General features: G+C 43.7%; 1 protein-coding gene across 3 annotated transcripts in view; it reads right to left on the bottom strand.

The window, feature by feature from the left end:
• Window positions 1-20,602, bottom strand: part of NAV1 (neuron navigator 1) — a 251,002-nt gene that overhangs the window by 5,956 nt on the left and 224,444 nt on the right. For all 3 annotated transcript variants that reach the window (XR_010024868.1, XM_063113832.1, XM_063113831.1), the window contains 15 exons: window positions 20,472-20,555; window positions 20,076-20,187; window positions 12,644-12,765; window positions 8,294-8,490; window positions 7,839-8,031; window positions 7,577-7,745; window positions 7,193-7,290; window positions 6,929-7,024; window positions 6,557-6,716; window positions 5,917-6,152; window positions 4,944-5,098; window positions 4,726-4,797; window positions 4,035-4,231; window positions 3,588-3,706; window positions 1,214-1,411 (listed from right to left, as the gene is read on the bottom strand). Coding sequence is in view for 2 of the 3 variants with exons in the window: in XM_063113832.1 (XP_062969902.1) it covers window positions 1,214-1,411; window positions 3,588-3,706; window positions 4,035-4,231; window positions 4,726-4,797; window positions 4,944-5,098; window positions 5,917-6,152; window positions 6,557-6,716; window positions 6,929-7,024; window positions 7,193-7,290; window positions 7,577-7,745; window positions 7,839-8,031; window positions 8,294-8,490; window positions 12,644-12,765; window positions 20,076-20,187; window positions 20,472-20,555 (2,208 nt within the window). In the remaining variant the exon portion in view is untranslated. The remainder of the gene's footprint in view (window positions 1-1,213; window positions 1,412-3,587; window positions 3,707-4,034; window positions 4,232-4,725; window positions 4,798-4,943; window positions 5,099-5,916; window positions 6,153-6,556; window positions 6,717-6,928; window positions 7,025-7,192; window positions 7,291-7,576; window positions 7,746-7,838; window positions 8,032-8,293; window positions 8,491-12,643; window positions 12,766-20,075; window positions 20,188-20,471; window positions 20,556-20,602) is intronic.

The following is a 20,602-nucleotide window of genomic DNA, read 5'->3' on the forward strand; positions in this document are numbered from 1 at the left end:
CTGGTGGGCCCGGTGGGCCCGTCTCCCCCACTGCCCGTGCTCCACACAGTTCCCATGGGACGGGCCCTGTGCCAGTCCCTCGCGATGACTCACTGGCCACTGAGTGGCTCCCCTTTTTCAGCTGTTCTGGCTCCTCGCTCCTGCATGGGTCCATGGGAACCCTGTTAGTGGTGTTGCTGTCCTGGGGACCATCAAAGTCCTCTTCTCACCTTCCACCTCCAAGTAACTCCATCTAAAGGGCACAGCTGCAGCTTCTGCCTGCTCCATGTGCTACAGCATTAAAGAGACCACGGCCCAAAACGCTGAGAGCAGTTTTTTCTTTCTCTCATTGTGGCTCCTCCCGCCTTCATGAACTCCGTAGGTCTCTCCTCCTCTTCCCCTGAGCTCCAGTGGCCCCAGCTTGGCTGATGTTACATTTTTATAGTTGTAAATTGGTTGATTTGTGGGAGAGAGTGACGCTGGGGACCGTCTATTCCGCCATCTTGACCAGAAGTCCGGTATCTCCTTGTTTTAATTTGCACCTCCCCCAATGTTAGAAAGGTTGAGGATCTTTTTAAGTTTTTATTGGCCATTTGCATTTCCTCTAGTCAAATGCCTGTTCATATTCTTTGTCCATTCTTCTGTTGGGAAGTTTTATATATGGTAGATATCAATCTTCTTTTGGCTACATGCATGCAAATCCTTCCCCCCAGTTTGTAACTTGTTTCAGCTTGCTTTCTTTTCCATTTTTTTTTTGGCAGCTGGCCAGACTGGGGATCTGAACCCTTCACCTCAGTGTTATAGCACCCTGCTCTAACCAACTGAGCTAACCTGCCAGCCCTCAGCCTGCTTTCTGCAAGGGTTCTGTGAAGTCCACTTAGCTAAGCAGTTTTCAAAGTAATATCAGAGGAGAGGTGGAAGTAGGGAGAGCACTAATGTGTCTGATTGTTCTACTTCTCTGGTTGATATCCCTACATGGGACCTGCCTGAGACTTGGGTCTGCTAGAATACTTCTTGCTGGGATGTGTTATTATTTAACTTAAGCTAAGTCCCAGGCATATGATCTTTATAACCTAGGATTCTGATATTCAGAGATTCTCACTAGCCTTATCCTGGTCCTGGCCTTGCTGATATTCTTTGGCCCCCCAGGCCCTGATCAGTGTACGCATGAAAGAGTATGAAGAATTCAGTTCTGTAATATTCTTACTTTTACCTTAGACTTCTTTCTACTCACCAGCGGATCTGAGTCCAGGGAACTTGGGGTGCTATCTTTGACTGTCCTGTCCTCAGGAGGTGAGGCAATGCTATGAGGGCCCACAGTGGGTGGGGGCAGGTGGTACAGCTTTGACTGGTCTTGTTGGGCTGACGGCCAGGGAAGAGTGTCCCGGACCCACTCCACTGGGTCCTCCCAGGCGGCTTTCTGTCCATGAACCTGGAGAGAAGGAGAAACGTGATTACTGGGGTGGGGGGAGGAACCCACAGATTAGGGGTTTGTTCATGCAGTCTCTTGATAGTTCTCACAAAACAGATCCTTGGTAATACACACTCCCTCGTGTAAAGCCTTGATGCTCTGATCCCTGTGGAATTTTCGTGAGTTTCCCAACAAGGGAAATAAGTTGTTGTAAACTCGTAAAATCACTTTGGAGAATAATTTAGCAGATTGTTAAAGCTTTCAAATTTTTTTTTTTTTTTTTTTTTAAATTTTATTTTGTCGATATACATTGTAGCTGATTATTGCTCCCCATCACCAACACCTCCCTCCCTTCTCCCTCCCCCCTCCCCCCCAACAATGTCCTTTCTGTTTGCTTGTTGTATCAACTTCAAATAATTGTGGTTGTTATATCTTCTTCCCCACCCCACCCCCGGTTTGTGTGTGTGTGTGTGTATGTGTGTGTGTGAATTAAAGCTTTCAAATTTTTAAAAATTTTGATTTCATTTATTTATTGTTTAAATTGACAAATAAAAATTGTGTACATTTATGATGTACAACATGTTTTGAAATATGCATACATTGTAGAATGGCTAAATTGAGCCAATTAATGTATGCATTACCTCACACACTTAATTTCTTGTGTGACGAGAACAGTAAATATCTGTTCTCTTAGTGATTTTCAAGTACACCATACACTGTTATTAACTATAGTTACTATGTTGTATAATATATCTCTCGAGCTTATTCTTCTTGTATAACTGAAATTTTGTATCCTTTGTCCAAGATCTTCTCAACTCCTTCCTCTCTAGGCCCTGGTAACCACCAGTCTACTCTCTGCTTCTGTGAGTTCGACTTTTTTAGATTCCACATATATATATGTTTTTCTGTGCCTGGTTTATTTCCCTTAACATAATGTCCTCCAGGTTCATCCATATTTGTTGCAAATGACAGGATTTTTTTTTTTTTTTTTTTTTTTTTTTAAGGGCTGAATGGTATTCCATTTTCTTTATCTATTCATCTGTTGATGGACACCTAGGTTGCAATAAAACTTAACATGCACAAATTTTATGACCCTACAATTTCACTTTTCAAGAAGGAAATTCTTCCACTTTAGTCATAACACATTTTTGTTTTTGAAAAAAAAATTTCTTTCTTGAAAACAGTTTTCATGAAGAAAACAGATGTTATCTGTATGAAAATGCTTTTTGTTTTTTTTTTTAAAGATGACCAGTAAGGGGATCTTAACCCTTGACTTGGTGTTGTCAGCATCACGCTCTCCCAGTAAGCTAACCGGCCATCCCTATATGGGATCTGAACCTGGGGCCCTGGTGTTATCAGCACCGCACTCTCCCGAGTGAGCCACAGGCTGGGCCCTGAAAATGCTTTTAAGTTGGAAAACTATTAATAATAATGCAAAACTTCCTTAAAATATCAAAATTTATAAATTTATAAATGGAATAATGACTTTTGGCATTGGTCTGATAGACAGCATATCCAGAAATTTACTATATCATCAGGAGATATCTACTCATCACAAATTACTTTTAAGGATAATATATGACCAACAGGGTCTAGTTATCACAACATAGTTCATTACTGCTGCAATGGACTTTAGTGATCACTATGTCCTCATTTACAGGTGAGAAAACTGAGGAGATTTTTAAAAAATGACATCTTCCTTTTGCAGTTTTTCTTATAACTCTAAAAAATCTTTTCACATATTTCATTTTGTCTGCAAAACAGTGATTTAGGTAGAGCAGAACTTATTATCTCCTTTTTTACACATGAAGACATTAAAAAAGGTTAGGTAATTTGGTCAATGTAACATATCAGTAGTTAGTCAGTAGCTAAGGCTATAATAGGGTTTTACTTAATTCTTATCTCGATTATTTTTCTATTCGCTCTGACCCTTTGAGAGTGGTTTGAATTGGGCTTAGAGCCAGAAGGCCTAGGACTGGAGAGATGGCCCCAGAGGCAGTGGTCACTGAGCCATTTGCTGAATGGTGGCTGGAGGAAGGGAACCAGCTTAGTCTACCCGGCCCCTTGCTGCATTTCTTAGAAAGAAAACCTAACTAATACCAGAAGTTCCATGCCTAACATTAAAGAAATGTTTCCACTTGGTTAGGTAGGACAACCTGCTCTTGGGGTTTGAGGGGAGTCAGAGGGTAGGGCTCACCTTGATCCCATCCTTGGCTCCTTCCTGTAGATAGGGGATGATAGAGTTGTTCCACAGGTCGATGAACCAGGTCCGGAAGTCCTCAATGCCAATGGGACAGGACAGAAAGAAACAAGGGCCTGGGGAAAAGGATGAGGCCATGAAAATGGCAGATAATCTAAATCTCCCCGGTCATCTGCCTCTTTTGCTCCTCAGTACCAGGCAGAGGGGTCTGGCAACCCAAGGACTGAAGGGAATTTAGAGTTGTCAGGATCAGCGGGTGCTGACGGCCTCACTGGCAAGCTCATCAATCATGCTTCACACTTGAGTGGTTCTAAGTCTGAAGCCACAAGGCTTGCAACTCCTTACATGCTGACGACTCCAGGAAAAAAGGAGAGCATCCCTCCTGGTGTAAAGTAGAATAGGGAAGCCACCTCCAGACCCCAGGGGGAAGCCAGACCCCAGTACCGATGAGGAAGTCTGAGGTGCTGTGCTTCTCCAGGAAGGTGTGGAGGTGGTACCACAGCTGGGGTACCCAGTCGAGCACCCGAAGCAGCTCTTCCTTGTTGGCGTTGACGTCGCTGTCTGACTCCACCAGCTTCCTCCTCAGGTAACGAACCAGGAAGCCATTGGCCGGCTCCACGTTGTTGGAGAAGGTCAGCATCCTGCCACCAGGGATGGGGATGGTGGGGTCAGCGTGGCCATGGGCACATTGTCAGGGTTCATCCCCTGCCAGGCTGTCCCTCCTCCTGCCTGTCTCCCACTAATGCCCACTTGGTTTTTTCTCAAGAAATGGTGAGGACAGTTGAACTCAAGGCAGCAGTCCTGGGCGGGCAGGGCTGCTTCACAAGTCAGCGGCCCTCTTCAGATAACCGTCTAACCTCGCTGACCTAGATCCGGCTGTGTGGGCAGAGAATCCCAATCACAGCAGCCTGCCTGGGTCTCTGCTACTTTCTGCAGTCTTTTCCTCTCCTCACATGTCCTCCTCCTCCCTGTAACCGACATGGCAAATACACCTCCTTTCTCTTGCCTGCCTGAAAGGCGCCGTACTTCACTTTCCTTCTGCTATCTACCGCCCCTCTGGCCAGAGCCCAGGATTGAACTAGTTTGTAGACTCTTGGGGAGGGCTGGAAGGATTATCCAGGGCCATAGCTCTTACCTGAAGCTCAAGTGCAAACCATGGTTGGGTGTCATTTTTACAGGCTGATTGGTGGTACCTATAATATAGGGACTGTAGGAAGAAAGGGGGAAAAGATTCACTTAGACTTGTCTTAACACTTGCTTTCTGGCATGCACACACAATGGAAAGCTCATAGGTTGAACTGGACTGGGTTGTCCCTCCTCCCACTGTGATGTTTGGTCCTGACCCTAGCTTACCATTTGTGATACTTGCAGGTGAGGGCCCCGTTGACCAGCTCACTGATGGAGCCTGCTTCACTCAGGTCATCCAACAGGATCACCAGGGGCACATCCCCAATTCCAGTTTCCCGATCTATCTGGTTAGCCAGGTTGGAAAGATACAGTTGCAGATCCTGGAATAAAAGAAGGCAGTGGGTTGGCACTGAGGAATCAGTACCTGGATCAACCTTGAAAGAAGGATTGTGGAGAAGTTTAGCTAGTTGTTGATTTCCCTGAGGCCTTTGATTCTTTTTTGATGTACCTGGACATTTGGTTATAGAACCAGATTACCACAGACTGATAAATAGTGGTCCCAAAGGCTCTAAAGCATCCCTCTTAAGCAGTGGCCCCTAAACCTCCCAAAGGTGGGGAACATATGCTACTTCTTAAATTTTGCATGGGTTGGTGCCATGAACTAACATTAATGGATGTATCTTCCCCATCTGGGGAGGAGTTAAGATGTGAACCAACTCCAAAGGATAGAGTATGCTCAAGAGGAGACAGGATTGGGCAAGGGAGGCCATAATACGTAATATTTAATTCCAAAGTGCTCTTCCCAGAGAGCCCAACGTGAGAGGGTAATTCTGAAAAGAAAGGTAGAAGGAAGAAAATAAAAGAGAAGGTATGGGATCGACAGGGTTGCCAGAGAGTGTTACAAACAAGGAAGATGCAGTTTCATCAACAATCAATTAAAGGGAAAGGAGCTTAAAAGAGGTGAGGAAAAGTGTGGAGAAAGAAGTTAAGAGCAAAATCTGGAAAGAAACTGAAGCAGGGGAGGGAGATGCCCAGGAAAGGGGACAACATAGGGAGGAAGGAAAAGAGAGCACTGAAGAGGGGGAGAATGATTAAGGCCAGGGTGAGGAAAGGAAAAAGGGAACAAGGGGCCTAAGAAAGGTCTTGGAGGAGGCTGAGGCCTGAATGAGGACTGGCACCGGTCTCAGGAGGCAGCCACCTTGCAAGACTGCTGGTGCATGTTGAAAGTGCTGACGATGCCCTCGGTGACCTCACGGCCGGAGCGCTCCACTAGGTACTCGGCCAGCCGATTGGTCAGGTAGGTCTTGCCCGTGCCGCTGGGGCCCGAGAGGACGAGGCGCCGGTGCTTGAGCAGGAGGCTTATGTAGTGCTGCATCATCGGCTTGGGGATCAGCGTCTCAAACACCAGGCTGTCGACGCATTTCTCCTTCAGACCTGAATCCCCGCCCCAGAAATCATGAGTCTTGACCAGGGCCCCGAGGACAGCCAGGGCCCCCGAAGAGCTTTCCTTTCTTTGTCTGGGAGCCCTCTGAAGAAACTCAGAGCCACTTGCCCCATGGTTCTACAGGCGTCCCCGAACCCCTAGTTTGAAAGCTAATGTCTCATGTTTAGGGACATACTCCAAGCTAGGTGAGGGGTGGAGGGGGAAGCCCAGGCTTGGCAAAAATGGCCCTGGGAGCAACAGTTAGGACTGATCTTTCTCTATCTCGTGTTACCTGAGAAACTTCACATTACAGTTTCTCAGTACATTCTGGTAGAATGCATACATGATGGATTATTTGATGATCCTGTCTCAGCCTTCATGCAATATGACCTCACCCTAGGAAACGAAGACTGACCTTTGAGGGACACTGATATGCTGTTGACACCTCGACGGCACGGAGGCATCTCTGGGGGCTCAGCATCCAGCACCCGTGTCACGTGGCTGATGCTGTAGCCGTGGATGGACTCGGTGCTAAGCCCCAGGGTAGAGGCTGGGTCCATTTTAGAAATATAGTCCTGAAAGAAGAGATAAGGAGAATAAGAAGATGGTGAGGGACACTGAAAAGATACAAACACAGCTGGAAAAGCCATAGCAGAGAATGAGTATGAGAGGAAACAACAGTAGGCGGAGAAAGAGAAGAATGGACGCTTTTCCTGTTTGGCATTTTTCCATAAAGCTTCAAAAGTCCCCAGGATCTCAGCACCTCTTGAGTACAGTATCACATTACCTTGAACACTTGGAAAACAGCGTCATCCAGCATCTTCCAGTCAACTTTCCCACTGATCTTGCTACATCCCAGGAAGAATTCCTGCTGCTTCAAGTCCTGTAAGTCCAATTTAGAAGCACGTGAGCCTCAGCGCAGATGACTCCAAGAAAGGGAGATCCTGAAAGGCCTTAGGAGTTGAGTACTCTGGTTTTGGGGGTATTCAGAGTCCAGATTTTCCTAGATAAATATGACAGTACTATGTAGGTCCTCCCTGAAGTTCCTTACCCCTTTGATGATGTGCTGGGGGGGCATCCTCACCACCACCCGAAGGGTCACTTCCTCCTTTGGAGCACAAGTGCTGATGCCATCCATGGGTGATAGGTCTGTGGGCGTGCAAAAGGGTTAGTTGGTTTCAGCGGCACTCACAGCTTTTCCTAAGCTTTCCAGTCACTATCCTTTCCAGATAACTCTGTATTTCCCACAGAGAAAAAATGGAGGCCCCAAACTGAGAAGTAATTGAGGTCGAAGGACCATATCAACTCTTAGTGTCTAGGCATTGCGACTTCCCTGACCCGAGGAAGATGCCACCGTAGCAAGTGGAATGGTGTAACAATGAAATGAACCCTTCTCTTCTCTCCACCCTTATGGGTTCTTCTCCCAAACACGTACCTGTGTCTGTGAGACTTGGGCTGAAGGAATGGGTGAGTGCAAGGCCCAGGGAGCGGCGAGGGGATGATAAAGCAGATGATCCAGGGACCTGCCCTGGAGTGGAGCCTGATGAGGGACCTGGGGCTACCTTCAGCCGGTCATTCTCTGCTTTCAGCAGGTCCACCTCCAACTGTGGCAAGAACAGACAGGGTAGGATGGCAGGGTTGGACAGACCTGAAGCCTTGGTCTTCCCTTTCCTGCAGCTCTCTGCCCAGACGCTGACCTGCATGTTGTGCATGGTCTCCCGGAGCTGGTCTAGCTGGTGGGCAGAGTTGAGGGCCTCCAAGCGGATGTCTGTAAGCTTCATCTCTTTCTCCCATAGCTCAGAGCGCAGCTCTGACACCTCCTTCTTCTCTGGCTCCTCCTCCTCACTGGCATGGAACAGCCTAGTGTGGGGAACTGAGTGAGCAGGGCCCCTGTAAGAAAGCAAGAGTCAGGCCAGGATGCATGAAGTGTGAGAGTTACTAGGGGACATTGAGACATGCGGTTCGTAGTCTTGGTTCCTCCCGCCAATGTTCAATCAGTGTGAGAGGAAAGGTCCATCTGTTGGTCCCACACACCCCGAGAGAGGTCAGTAATAAAGTATTGTTTGTTTAGGGTCTGATGCGCCTGCTGCCCACTCTAGCCAGCAGCATGCACAGTACCAGGCTGGGTAGCAGGTGGTTAGAGGGCACTTACTCAGTGACATCGATGCCCACAGAGGATGAGTTGGAGGACTTGATGGAGGGTGACGCAGTCTCTGTGGAACCATGTTGTAGTTTGGGGGATGAGGGGGCCGAGGAGTCAGGTGTGGCAATCTCCTCTATGTCAGAATATGAGGAAGCTGACTTGGGTCCTTTTTTTATACTGAAGGCTTTGTTGAAGGAACTTCGAAGCTAAAAAAAAGCAGATCCAGGTAGAGAGACATGAGGGCTGTACTCTGGGGATGAGGGAGGATGCTTTGGGATTTCTGAGACAGAGAGATGTGAAGGCAGGGGATTTACTAGCTGTAATTAAGCCTCTCTCTATGAGTCTTCACTTAATTCATGGAATATGGACAAAAGAGTTGTCTAGAAACTAGCATCGAGTAACAGCAGAATCTTCCAGCTTGCTGCTGTTGTAGGCAATGGGAATTTCTTGGGTCTTTTCTCTCCCATGGGGGGAACTGTGCCCCTGATGGGGACAGACAGAAACCCATAGAGGTCATGTAGTACACCTCTCAGCAATCCGCCCCCACCTTCCCCAGCAGAAAAATAACTGCTCAATCTAGAACCTAGCTCACTTTGGGTCTCAGGATGCCACCTCTGACTAGGGCTCATCAGCCCAGAATCTATTCATCTACTCACCTATCAACCAGAAACTGACAATATGATTCTGTGGAGATCAAGAGAAGGCAGTGATATCAAGTTTCATTTAGTATTTCTTGTGCCCAGCACATCACAGAATGATTAAAACAATCAGACATAATCACTTTCCACTATTTCAAATGTCCTAGAATGAAGAGATATTTTCCAGCATTTCCTTAGAGTTCTTGGGGCCTTATAATATGACCACAGCTTATTTGATCTTGGTGTTGATGAGCTTGGGTGTTAGGGATGTGAGCTAGAGATGCAAACCAGGGTCCTCTCCCACACCCATTCACATGCGTCCCATTCACAGCATGCACACACATACACAGGGACACAGACACGGAATGGCAGCAAGAGACAGAGAGTAAAGGAGGGTCAAAGGCTATAGGGAACAAAGGCAAACCAGATCTCTGGGACATCGAGAAAAAAGAAGGGAAAATTTGAGGGTACCCTTTCTAAGTGTCTCTCCTGGAACACAGGAAGGCTGTTAGGTGGTGGATGGAGCCAGTGGGTGGTGTGTGTTGTGGTTTCTCCTAGACAAGACATAAAGGAGGGCCAATCTGGTTGCAATGGGGATATGACTAAGAGTATGTGAGCAGCTCGCTGGTTCCCAGGGACTTATTATTGCTGAGCAGTCAGGGCTCAAAAGAACTTAAAGCTCGGTTATCTGTAGAGATAAAGAGCAGAGGCTGAAAAGGCCAGTGAGTTGACTTGCTTGAAGCTGCATAATTGAAAGAAGATCTGAGACTAGAACTCGGGCTTCCTAATTTTCAATCCAATGAAGTTTTCTCTATATCACTGCCTTATGGGAAGGGTGTGTGTGTGTGTGTGTGTGTGTGTGTGTGTGTGTGTGTGTGGAGATCCCATGACCACAATCTGTGTGTGTGTGTGTGTGTGCAGATAGAGATCCCATGACCACAATCTGTGTGTGTGTGCGCGCGTGCAGATAGAGATCCGTGTGTGTGTGTGTGTGCAGATAGAGATCCCATGACCACAATCTGTGTGTGTGTGTGTGTGTGTGCAGATAGAGATCCCATGACCACAATCTGTGTGTGTGTGTGTGTGTGTGTGTGTGTGCAGATAGAGATCCCATGACCACAATCTGTGTGTGTGTGTGTGTGTGCGCGCGTGCAGATAGAGATCCGTGTGTGTGTGTGTGTGCAGATAGAGATCCCATGAGCACAATCTGTGTGTGTGTGTGTGTGTGTGTGTGCGCGTGCAGATAGAGATCCCATGAGCACAATCTGTGTGTGTGTGTGTGTGTGTGTGTGCGGATAGAGATCCCATGACCACAATCTGTGTGTGTGTGTGTGTGTGTGTGTGTGTGTGCAGATAGAGATCCCATGACCACAATGTGTGTGTGTGTGTGTGTGTGTGTGTGTGTGCGCGCGCGCGCGCGCGCAGATAGAGATCCCATGACCACAATCTGCCTGGAGCATAAGCCCTCTAAAATCAGCAAGATCCTAAGTGAGAACAGAGCTCTGTCTATGTATAGTTCAGTATTCCCAAAGCCAGAACTGTTGTGAGATGTTTGGTGTTATGTGGCTAATGGTTCCATGGTTGGATGAGTTCAGGAAACAATGAATTAAACAAAATGAAACAGCATTCTTTATTGGGGGATATCTCAGAACTTTTCCTGTGCAGATGTACCCTATAGGAAATGCAGTGCTTTTCAAATTTTTTTGATGATGGTATCACTTTTTGAGGAGCATCTCAATGGACTGGTGATCTGTGGAACATAATTAGGGAAATGCTAAAGAATCAAGTGGCAATAATTATCAGGCCCTTCCTATCTGTGCTCTACCCTACTCAGTCAGTTAGTGCTCTCTCTAATCTGGTCTTCTTCCTGCCCCCCTGCTTCTCTTCTGAGCAAAAGTGACCATGTAGAAAGCATTCCAACACATTCCTCTCTGCCTATCACAATCCCACCTCACTGACTTTTATCTCCTCTGTGATGTTTTTTTTTCCCTGCCTACTCTAATCACTCTCTCTCTCCTCTATGAACTCCTTTAGCAATTATTGTCTGAATAAGCATTTGAGCACCCTCAGATTGTTATTAGTTTTATACATATGATATATTTTTTGTCTTCCCGGCAAACCTGCAGGCTCCTTAGTGACTGAGATTATAGATTCCACTGTTCATGTCCTTCACAGCACCAACCACAATGTTAGGATAGGGTTAGAGTGGACCTCAGATGTCTGGTTTGTAACAGAAATTCTAGGTTCCCTTTCTGTTTGTCTTACACTGTACTCTTTTTTTTTTTTTCTTTTCTTTTTTGATGGCTGGCTGGTACAGGGATTGAATCCTGGACCTTGATGTTATCAGGACCTCAGTCTAACCAACTGAGCTGACTGGCCAGCCCCTGTCTTAGACTATACTCGACTCCTGGAAATGTCTTTGGAAACTCCATGGACATTTAGAGGGTTTTCAGCTTTGGGGACTTAAGTGTACCCTAGACTAGACTGTATCTCTCACCGATCTCTGGTTTACCTTACTCTAGAGCTAAATCTTCTGGACTCTGGAAATTGTGGTCAAGATAACCTTCGTCAAGTGATTCTCTTCCATTTTGGACTTCTAGGTTTAATGAAACCAAAAATAAGAAGGCTCATTTTCTGGATAGCAGGGACTCAATTTGACTGCTCTTTTAACAGGCCAATTTTGTAACAGGAGAGAAGACAGTATGAAATAGATTTGGATTTTGTTTGACTTTCCCATTTGGCCCCCAACCAGACCACTCCTCTGTCCTCATGTGGGGCAGCTGTGGATGGACCATGCAGTGGAGTGAGTTAGGAGTTCTGGGGTGGTTGTTATGGTTAGTGATGTGAGTGGCTGTTCTTTTTTCAAGGGGAGGGAGTTGCTCTGGAAATAGGGAAGGTATGTCAAAGGGAAAGAGAAAATAAGGGGAGAGGAACCGGGTCTCTTACCTCATAGACCTGGAAAAAAATAGGGATTTGGAGTCAGCATTTTGAAGGGGAAAAAAAAGAAGCAACACTTAATCACTCATTTCACACAGCTGGTACCCATCTGTACTAGGCAAATTGGTGGGCTAATCTTACTGAACTGGAGACAGAGGAGCAGGAAGTCTTTATTTGGAGGTGCTCCCCTTACTACAGTCAGCAAGAGGAGCTGAGAGTGTTCTAGACCTGCCTAATGAATCTCAGAAAGGTCATCCAAAGTCAGTTTAGGGTTATCTGGGAGAAAAAAAATACACATAAAAAAAAACTAACTCTGGATCAGACAAATTTATTATAGAGTCCCTTTGAAAGTTCCACAAATACCTCTCCAAAAATTGAAGAAATGACCTCCAGGAGCATCTAGAATAGATGGCTTTGTTCATAAAATCTTCTCTCCATAGCACAGAAGAAACTGGGGGGTTTGGGGGGGGTAACTGATAATATGTTCCTTTCTGGGTATTTCCTCAGCTTCCTTCCGTTGCCAAATACATTTGACCTAATCAGTATGGAGAGCCCAAGGAAAGCAGATGAGTATGAAGGTTGGAGGGGTGGCCCTGGGACAAGTAGGGAACAATTCAGGGAAGGGAGAATTTAGCAGACCTTGCTCTGAGCAGACATCAAACCAGGACTTAGTATTAGCAGGGACTGCATCTTGGTTAATCCTGGAAGGATCTGGCCCCTATGCTGAGGTGGAGGTGGTCCACCATGGTTCTACATAGTTCTCTCCCCTGAAACCTTTACCTACCCAGCTCTTTTTTTTCTTCTTTTTTGCATCAGCATCCTTGCTGCTGCCAATACTGGAATGGCTAGTGATGCTGTTGAGGCTTGAGATGCTATCGGAGGAGTTCTGCCTCTTGATCCGGAGTTCTAGGGGCCAAGTACAAAAGTGGGAAGAACACAGGGCAGATTTAGAGAAGACCTGAGACTCAAGGAAAATCGAGCTGCAGAAGGTAAGAGGGGAGGGGAACCAACCAACTCTTAGGTCCATATTATTCATTTTTTTGGGTTGTTCATTCAACAAACATTTATTGAACGCCAGTCATGTTTCAACATAGAAAGAATACGCTAGATGAAAAAAGTAAATAAGAAATAATTTCTGTTCTCGAGAAACCAAAGTGGCACAAAGTAATGAACTCAGCTTGAATAGATCTGAGAAGGGCTTAACTAAAGCTGGCCCTCTATAGTTTTATGAAGACATCAACCTACCATTTTTCGTGATTTTTCCAGTAATACTTGGTTGCCTGGTGGTCTGAGGCCAAGTATAACCAGCCACATGCCCTGCATTTAACCTGGACAAGCTTCAGTTTTCTAAACTGATGGCCAAAAACTCTTGTCAGCTCTCTGAGGTTTGTGATGGCACAAAGAAATGATCCACTTTTCTATAACACGGAAGAAGAGTGACGACAAAGACATTTGATGGGAACACTGGAAAAAGTACTTAGGGCTGAAGAAAAGGTACACATAAAGACACCGTGCAGAGAACTGGCTTTGCTTTTAGGAACTGCAGGAAGTCTGGAATGGAGCTGCACAGAGCACCTGTGGGGGCACAGAAAGAGGTGAGCGAGCGGGGAGATTAGGCTCAGGCCAGATCAGGAAGAGCCCTAAATGCCATTTAAAGAAAATTTGCCTTTGTACCATAGGTAATGGGCAGCAGAGATTCTGAAGCAAGAGCATAAAATCAGATTTTTAAAAATCCTTTTTATTTTGAAATAGTTACAGATTCGCAGGACACTGCAAGGAAATGTGCAGGGAGGTCCTGAGCACCTTTCACCCAGGCTCATCCATTGTTAATACTCTGCATAACTATACTACAAGGTCAAAAGTTTTTCTTCAAAAGATTTTTTTAATAGGGCTTACTACATTACCAATGAGAAAGATGAAGTGGTGGGAAACTAGACGAGAGGTAGGAGACTTAGGTGGCTATTTGCAATCGTTCTCCTAGAAGCAAAAGCTTTTATTTATTATTATTTTTATTTTTTATTTTTTTTCTTAAAAGATGACCGGTAAGGGGATCTTAACCCTTGACTTGGTGCTGTCAGCACCACGCTCACACAGTGAGCAAACCGGCCATCCCTATATAGGATCCGAACCCAGGGCCTTGGTGTTATCAGCACCGCATACTCCCGAGTGAGCCACAGGCTGGCTCAGAAACAAAAGCTTTTAAATGAAGGAGATGTAGGTAGTATTTAGTTATTTTTCTTACTCTCTCCATGACCAGAAATGCATCTTTACACTCTAATTTTCCCTTGATACTACAAGGAAGACAAGCTCCTAGGATCAGATGTTGGAACCACGAGAGCTCACAAAGTTGTCGGAAAACCCTTTGTTCAATGATTATCAAACCAAGTTTATGGCAGTAGAGAGTACTCCAGTCATTTTAAAAGGTGTGAAAAATTCTCAAGAGAATATGCTGAGTTTAAGTAAAGAAATTTTCATTTGTATAAAAATGGATACATGTATCCATACATGTTTGTTTGTATATACACAGATAATTACTTCTGGGAAGATTTATTAGAACTATTAGCAAGCAGTACTTACACCTGGGGAGTGGGATTTGGAGGAGTGGTTCAGGAAGAGGGATTTTATATTTCTTCACATGTTCTTTGGTCTAGTTTACCTCAGGGCCAGACAGTAAATATTTTAGTCTTTTGGCCATATGGTTGGTCTCTGCCACAACTACTCAGCTCTGCTGTTGTAGCATTAAAGCAGCCGCAGACAATATGTAAATTAATGTGTGGCTGTGTTCCAGTAAAACTTTATTTAAAAACAGGTGATGAGCCAGATTTGGCTGATGGGGCATAGTTTGCCAACCCCTAATTTACATTTCCCCCCAGAACATGTGTTGCTTTTATGATAAAAATCAATTTAAGTGAAATTAGTTCATTAATTAGTTCATTTAGCAAAATAAGTGTGTGCATCTGTCCATCATCTATTATTTGGAAGTTTCAATTAGTTGTGAGCCTGTCAGTTAAATAAAAAAATATACTACACAAGAGGATACTTCAAAAAGTTTGTGAAAAAATGGGTTGAAAGATAATATGAGTCTTTCCATGAACTTTTTGAAGACCCCTTGTATAGTACGTTTAAAGAGCAAAGGATATGTTGTAGAATGAATCCTCAAAAAGTTAAGAAATCTTTTGGGTGTTTTGAATTTGGTATTATCTACATTTATTACCTATTTACAAATAAAATAAAGTTAGGCATCATTGCTTAATTATTAGCTTTTTGAATGCTTTTAGAAATCATCCTGACCAAGTTGAGCCTTGATCAACATGAACTGAGGATAACATGAAAACTCAATGAAAGACATGGTTCACTGATTCAGCAAGTATATACCTGAGGAGAAAGTGTACTTGAGAAACTAGAAATAGATGAATACTCCAGATCCATCACTTAAGAACTATGTTTGAGCAAATTACTTTCTCTCTCTCATCTTATTCTCCTTATCTATAAAATATACTTTATTAGGTTGTTGTCTGGAATAAATAGATATAAGTATAAGAAAAATGCTTAGAAAAGTGCCCAGCATATAGCAAGTGTCCAATAGATACTAGCTGTTACTACTACCATAGATGGAATAGAGCATGCAACAGGAGAAGTGGTGGAATAGGAGGCCAGAAAAATAGGCATGCTTAGATAAGGAAGAGGGTGATATGCCATGCTTCAGGGTTTGGATGTATTCTTTTTCCCTTTAACTCGTTTTCCTGAAATGTTTCAAACACACAAAAAACTTAAGGCACAGTACAATGGACACTCATATGCCCTCTACCTAATTCAACAATTAATATTTTGTTATATTTGCTTTCTCTCTCTCCCTCCCTCTCTCTCTCTCTATACACACACACACACACACACACTTTCTCGAACAATTTGAAAATAAGTTGTAAACAACAGGACAATTTACCGTGGAATATTTCAGGATGTGTCTTCTAAGAATAAGGACATTCTCCCACAGTATCATTATCATACCTAAGAAAATTAATAGTAATTCTCTTCATCTAATATCTAGTTCGTATTCAAATTGGAATGATTTCTGATCTTAAATGACATAAGGTCACTCTTATGGATTACTCTGGGGGCAGTGTAAAGAAAGGACTGGAACAGGGGCCAGCCCGTGGCTCACTCGGGAGAGTGCGGTGCTGATAACACCAAGGCCACAGGTTTGGATCCTATATAGGGATGGCCGGTTAGCTCACTTGGGAGAGTGTGGTGCTGACAACACCAAGTCAAGGGTTAAGATCCCCTTACCGGTCATCTTTTTTAAGGAAAAAAAAAAGAAAGAAAGGAAGGACTGGAGCAGGCAAGACCAGTTAGGGAATTATTGCAATAATCCAGAAAAATGATGAAAACTTAGCCAAGGTAGTGACAATACAGAGGAGGAGTTAGAATTGAGACCTGTATAGGAGTTAGAACCAACTGACTATACAGGGCAAAACAGGGAGAAGTCAAAGATGACTCATATTAGTGGTCTTGGTGACCAGGAGACAATAATAGCAGAGAGGGGCAAAACTGCAGAAGGGAAAGAGATGGACTGTGTATTTTTAAGTAGGGTGGGGGGAATGCCTTTTCATTTTGGACATGTTAAGTTAAAGATACCTATGAGGTCAACTAAGTAGAAATGTCCAAAAGTGGTTGGAAATAGGAGACTGATCTGGATAGAAAAAAAGGTTAAGAAGAGATTGTAAAAACTGTGAACAAATAAATAAGCTCAGCAAGTTTGTAGGATACAAGATTTATATACAAAAAATCAATTGTATTTCTATACACAAGTAATGAATAACTTGAAAAGGAAATTAAGAAAAGTTTTGTTTATAATTGCATCAAAAATACGTTTAATAAAATAAATGTAAGACATATATTAAAAACTGTGAAATATCACTGAAAGAAATTAAAGAATATCTAAATAAATGGAAAGGCATAATGTGTTCATGGATTGGAAGACTTAATATTGTTAATAGGCAATACTCTCCAAATTGATACACAGCTTCAGCATAATCCCTATCAAAAATCCCAGCTGACTTTTTTTGCAGAGATTGATTAAATAATCCTAAAATTCACATGAAAATGCAAAGGGCACAGAGTTGCCAAAATAACCTTGAAAATAAACAAAAGTGGAAGACTCACACTTCCCAACTTCAGATCTCATTACAAAGATACAGTAATCAAGACAGTATGGTCCTGGCTAAGGACAGACATATAAATCAGTAGAATAGAACTGGGAGTCCAGAAATAAACCCATATGTTTATGATCAATTGATTTCCTAAGGGCATTAAGACAATTCAATGGGGTAAAATAGTCTTTTCAATAAATGGTGCTGGGACAAGTAGTTATCCACATGTAAAAGAATAAAGTTGGACTCCCTACCTCACACCACATAAAAAAATTTACTTAAAATAGAACAAAGACCTAAATGTAAGAGCTAAAACTATCAAAACTTTTAGAAGGAAACAGGAGTAAATCTCTATGACCTTGAATTAAGCAATAGTTTCTTAGATACAACACCTAAAGCACAAGCAATCAAGAAAAAAAATAGATAAATTATATATCATCAAAATGGAAAACTTTTGTTCTTTTTTTTTGGTGGCTGGCCGGTATGGGGAACCGAATCCTTGACCTTGGTGTTAGAAGGCTGCTCTCTAACTAGATGAGCTAACCAGCCAGCCCTCAACTTTTGTTCTTTATAGGGCACTTACAAGAAAGTGAAAAGAAAACCAAAATAATGGGAGAAAATATTTGTAAATCATATATATCATGAGGCTCTAGTATCCAGAGTATATAAAAAAAAAACTGATGAAAAAAATGGGCCAACAATTTGAAAAGACATAACTTGCAAATAAGCATGTGAAAAGATGTTTGACATCCTTAGCTATCAGGAAAAGTAGAATCCAAAGCACAATGAGATACCACTTCACACACACTAGGATGGCTGTAACAAAAAAGAGGGTGATAAAAGTGTTGGCAAGGATGTGGAGAAATTGGAACCCTTATACATTGCCGGCAGGAATGTAAAATGGTGCACCTGTTTTAGAAAACTGTTTGGCAATTTCTCAAAAAGTCAAACAGAGTTATCATATGACCCAGCAATTCCAATCCTAGGTATATACCCAAGAAAACTAAAAACATATGGTCACACAAAAACTTGTACATGAATGTTCATATTAGCGTTGTTCACGATAGCCAAAAAGTGAAAACACACAATGTCCATCAACTGATGAATGTGTAAACAAAATGTATATCCATACAACAGAATATTAGTCAGCCATGAAAAGTAATGCTGTACTGATAGATGACACAACAAGCATGAATCGTGAAAGCATTTTGCTAAGTGAACAAAGCCAATCACAAAAGACCGCATATTGTATGATTCCACTTATATTAAATGTACAAAACAGGCAAATCCATACAGACAGAAAATAGATCAGTGGTTGCCAGGGAATGAAATGAGGGGGGGATGGGGAGTGAGACTTATTTTTTTTTGAGGTGGTGAGAATGTTCTAGAATTAGATAGTGATGATGGTTGCACAACCTTTGAATGTACTCAAAAACCATTGAATTGTATACTTTAAAAAGGTGAATTTTATGGTATATGAATTATGTCTCAATTTTTTTTTTAAAAAGGAGAGGTTATAGAAGTTACAAGATAGAAGTGAACACCAGAGAAATTGTGTCGAGTCCTAAGAAATAAAGCTGTGGCTGGAGCTTTGGGAAATACCAGTACCTTAAGGAGGTTCCCCGAAGGAGTCAGAATAGGAGGAAGAGACCGAGATGGGAATGATGATTCAGAAGCTAGGGGAAGGGAGAATTTCATGAAGAAAGGAGACATTAACAGGGCCAAATCTTGGAACTCTTGGGGGATCGGCAGTGAGTGTGTGCGTGTGCGTGTGCGTGCACGTGTGCGTGTAGGAAAGGCATTTTTTGAGCAACTGTTATATGCCTGGCACTGCCGTGAATGTTAACATATATGCTCTGATTTAATACAACAAACTTCTGGGTAGCTGTTATCATCTCCATTTTACAGAAGTCAAGCAAAATAAGCACTAAAAATTATAAGTTGGATTTTGTAAAAATGGGGTCCATGGTGAATTTAGTTAAAGTAGTTTTGGTAGGGTGACAATGACAGAAGCATTAATTATAGTGGGGTTAGGTGTGAAAGGGAGGTAGAAAGATAAAGTCGACTGTGAAGGAAGGAAGGAGATAAGATTATGGTTAGAAAGGACACAGGTTGATACATGTCTTTCCTCTTTAAGAGCCTTTAGCAGGTTCATAAGCAGTGGAGAAGGGGTGGATAGAGAATAAGAGGTCAGAGAGATGGCAAAGTGTGTGTGTGTGAGGAGTATACATAACTGCTGGAAGGAGCATCTCAAAGCACTAGATAAGAGGTCCCTCTCGGTTGGAAGGGATAGCTCCTTCCAACAAAATGGGAGGAAAATAAATAATGATCAAATTGATGGAGTGGGGAATAGTCAATGGAGTTCTCACTTGAAGATGTTCATTTCCTTAAACAAGGAGGAGGCAAAGGCTAAGTTCAGAGTGAGGCAAGTCAGCGGTGGGAAGAGGAGCTTGAGAGAAGTGGTGAAGTCAGGAGTCACTGATAGTGGAACAAAAAGAAAAGTGACTATGGACAAGAGGACTGCCAAGCTATCTTGAGGGCCTGACTGGAGGGAGAGGTCACAGGTTTTGTGGCAGCAGTCTACCATCCACCTTGACTGTCTGTAGCAAAGCTTGGCTGGTTGCTAAGTGCCAGGGCTAACTTGCCATCTGAGTCTCATGGAACCTGTGTGATCTTTGGTTGTCTCTTTTAAAGAGTCGATTGCACCCCCCTTGCAGAACAAAGTGAGGATCAAGTAAGATTATGTACATGTGTGTGGACACACAACACATTCTTGTAAAAATGTGAAGTGTTATTTTAATAACTGCCTTTGACAGCTCTTTGGCTCTGGCCTACTGGCTGAGGAGAGGACTATGGGGATTACAGATCTCTTCCACTTGCCCTGGGATGGTGGAGTCATGCCCATGGCACTCGTCAATGCCAGTCCACACTGAAGGGCCTCTAAGTGCCCTCACCTTCTAGAAATTTGACATGGGACCTGGTACATTGTGAGCCCAGGTAAAAATCTGCAATAATCTTCCTTTCACCCATTCCTGCTCTTGCCCAGTCCGTGGCTGGATGTCCTACCTTTGGGTGTGGTTTCTGAGGCATTAAGTGCTCCCTGAATGACTGCCTGAGCCTCAGAGTTCTTTTTCTTCAGAAAGTCTATGGTTTCTCGCAAATCCAGAAGCTCAGTGTCCTACGAGAGAAACAGAAATAAGTGTCATTAGTTGGGATTAACAGGAGCGCTTACAATGTGCCAGGCAATGGGCTAGGCACTGGAATTCTACCAAACATGACAGAGAAGGTCAGGGAATCAGGGCAAGGAATACGCTCACGTTGCATTGAGGGGCAGGTTGAGAATCCAGGATGACAGCAAGGGAGGGAGAAACTGGCATCCATGAGTGGGGGAGGTTAGCCTGCGCCCGTCTGTCCAGCAGCACCCCACACTGCCTCCTTTCCTCCCCGTCCCAGGCCTCTCACCTTCTCCTCGGCTGTCTCTGCCAGGTGTCGCAGGCGGGATGTCATATTCACCAGACTCTGCTCGAAAGCAGCCACTAGATTAGCCTGAAACAAACACATAAAGAGGTTCCTAAGTTGTATGAGGCTGGAGA

The sequence above is a fragment of the Cynocephalus volans genome, chromosome 11 (assembly GCF_027409185.1).
Source record: "Cynocephalus volans isolate mCynVol1 chromosome 11, mCynVol1.pri, whole genome shotgun sequence".
Taxonomy (NCBI): Eukaryota; Metazoa; Chordata; class Mammalia; order Dermoptera; family Cynocephalidae; genus Cynocephalus; species Cynocephalus volans.